Source organism: Penaeus monodon, chromosome 33, assembly GCF_015228065.2.
Source record: "Penaeus monodon isolate SGIC_2016 chromosome 33, NSTDA_Pmon_1, whole genome shotgun sequence".
Classification (NCBI taxonomy): Eukaryota; Metazoa; Arthropoda; class Malacostraca; order Decapoda; family Penaeidae; genus Penaeus; species Penaeus monodon.
The window spans coordinates 31,281,639-31,282,342 of record NC_051418.1 but is presented as its reverse complement, the minus strand read 5'-3'; the positions used below and the strand labels follow the sequence as shown (position 1 = coordinate 31,282,342).

The 704-nt window shown below is 48.2% G+C and overlaps 1 protein-coding gene across 1 annotated transcript in view; it reads left to right on the top strand.

Moving 5' to 3' along the window:
- LOC119594380 (C-Jun-amino-terminal kinase-interacting protein 4-like) overlaps positions 1 to 704 on the top strand; it is a gene marked incomplete in the record, with an annotated part of 97,279 nt that overhangs the window by 74,024 nt on the left and 22,551 nt on the right. The window contains 2 exon segments of the mRNA XM_037943442.1: positions 32 to 338; positions 463 to 612. Coding sequence (XP_037799370.1) covers positions 32 to 338; positions 463 to 612 — 457 coding nt within the window.

Here is a 704-nt window from a genome sequence, read left to right as displayed (position 1 = left end):
TCCCACCCCACACCATAAACACACCACACAGAGACAGCCCAGATGACGTGAGTCGGGAGCCGTCTCCCCTCACATTCCTCTACCCCTCCTCCAGCTCCTCAGAGAAGTATCAACAGCGCCGTGCCACAGAGAGGCGGGAGCAGTACAGGCAGGTCCGTGCACATGTAAAGAAGGATGATGGACGGATGCAGGCATATGGCTGGAGTTTGCCTGCTAAGACAGGACAAAAGGCCATAGAGGGGCCTCAGACCCAGCCCAAGAGCTCCGCCTCTACACACGTGCCTGTCCCAGTACCTGTATATTGCCGCCCACTGATGGAGAAGGAACCAGGAATGAAGGTGTGTTTGCAGAGGGTGCAAATAAAGTAATAATGTAGATAAGATGACTAAGTGGGCAGAGGAAGATGATGCCTAATACAGAATATGGAACAAAACTCACCATCATTTTGGATTCCAACAACAGATTTGGTGTGCAGCAGGAGTGAATCTGACTGGGGGAAGAACCAAAGATGGTGGCAACATAGTGGGTGCCAGCGTATTCTACTCTGGGGACACAGAGACAACAGAGGTGAAGCCAGGAGATGAAGTGGACAAGTTAGACATGGAACTCAAGGTAAATATTTGTCCCTAGTTGATACCAGGATTTGAATATTTAATATGTTACATAAAATTTGTATATTGTAGGCATTTCTAAAGATTTGAGGA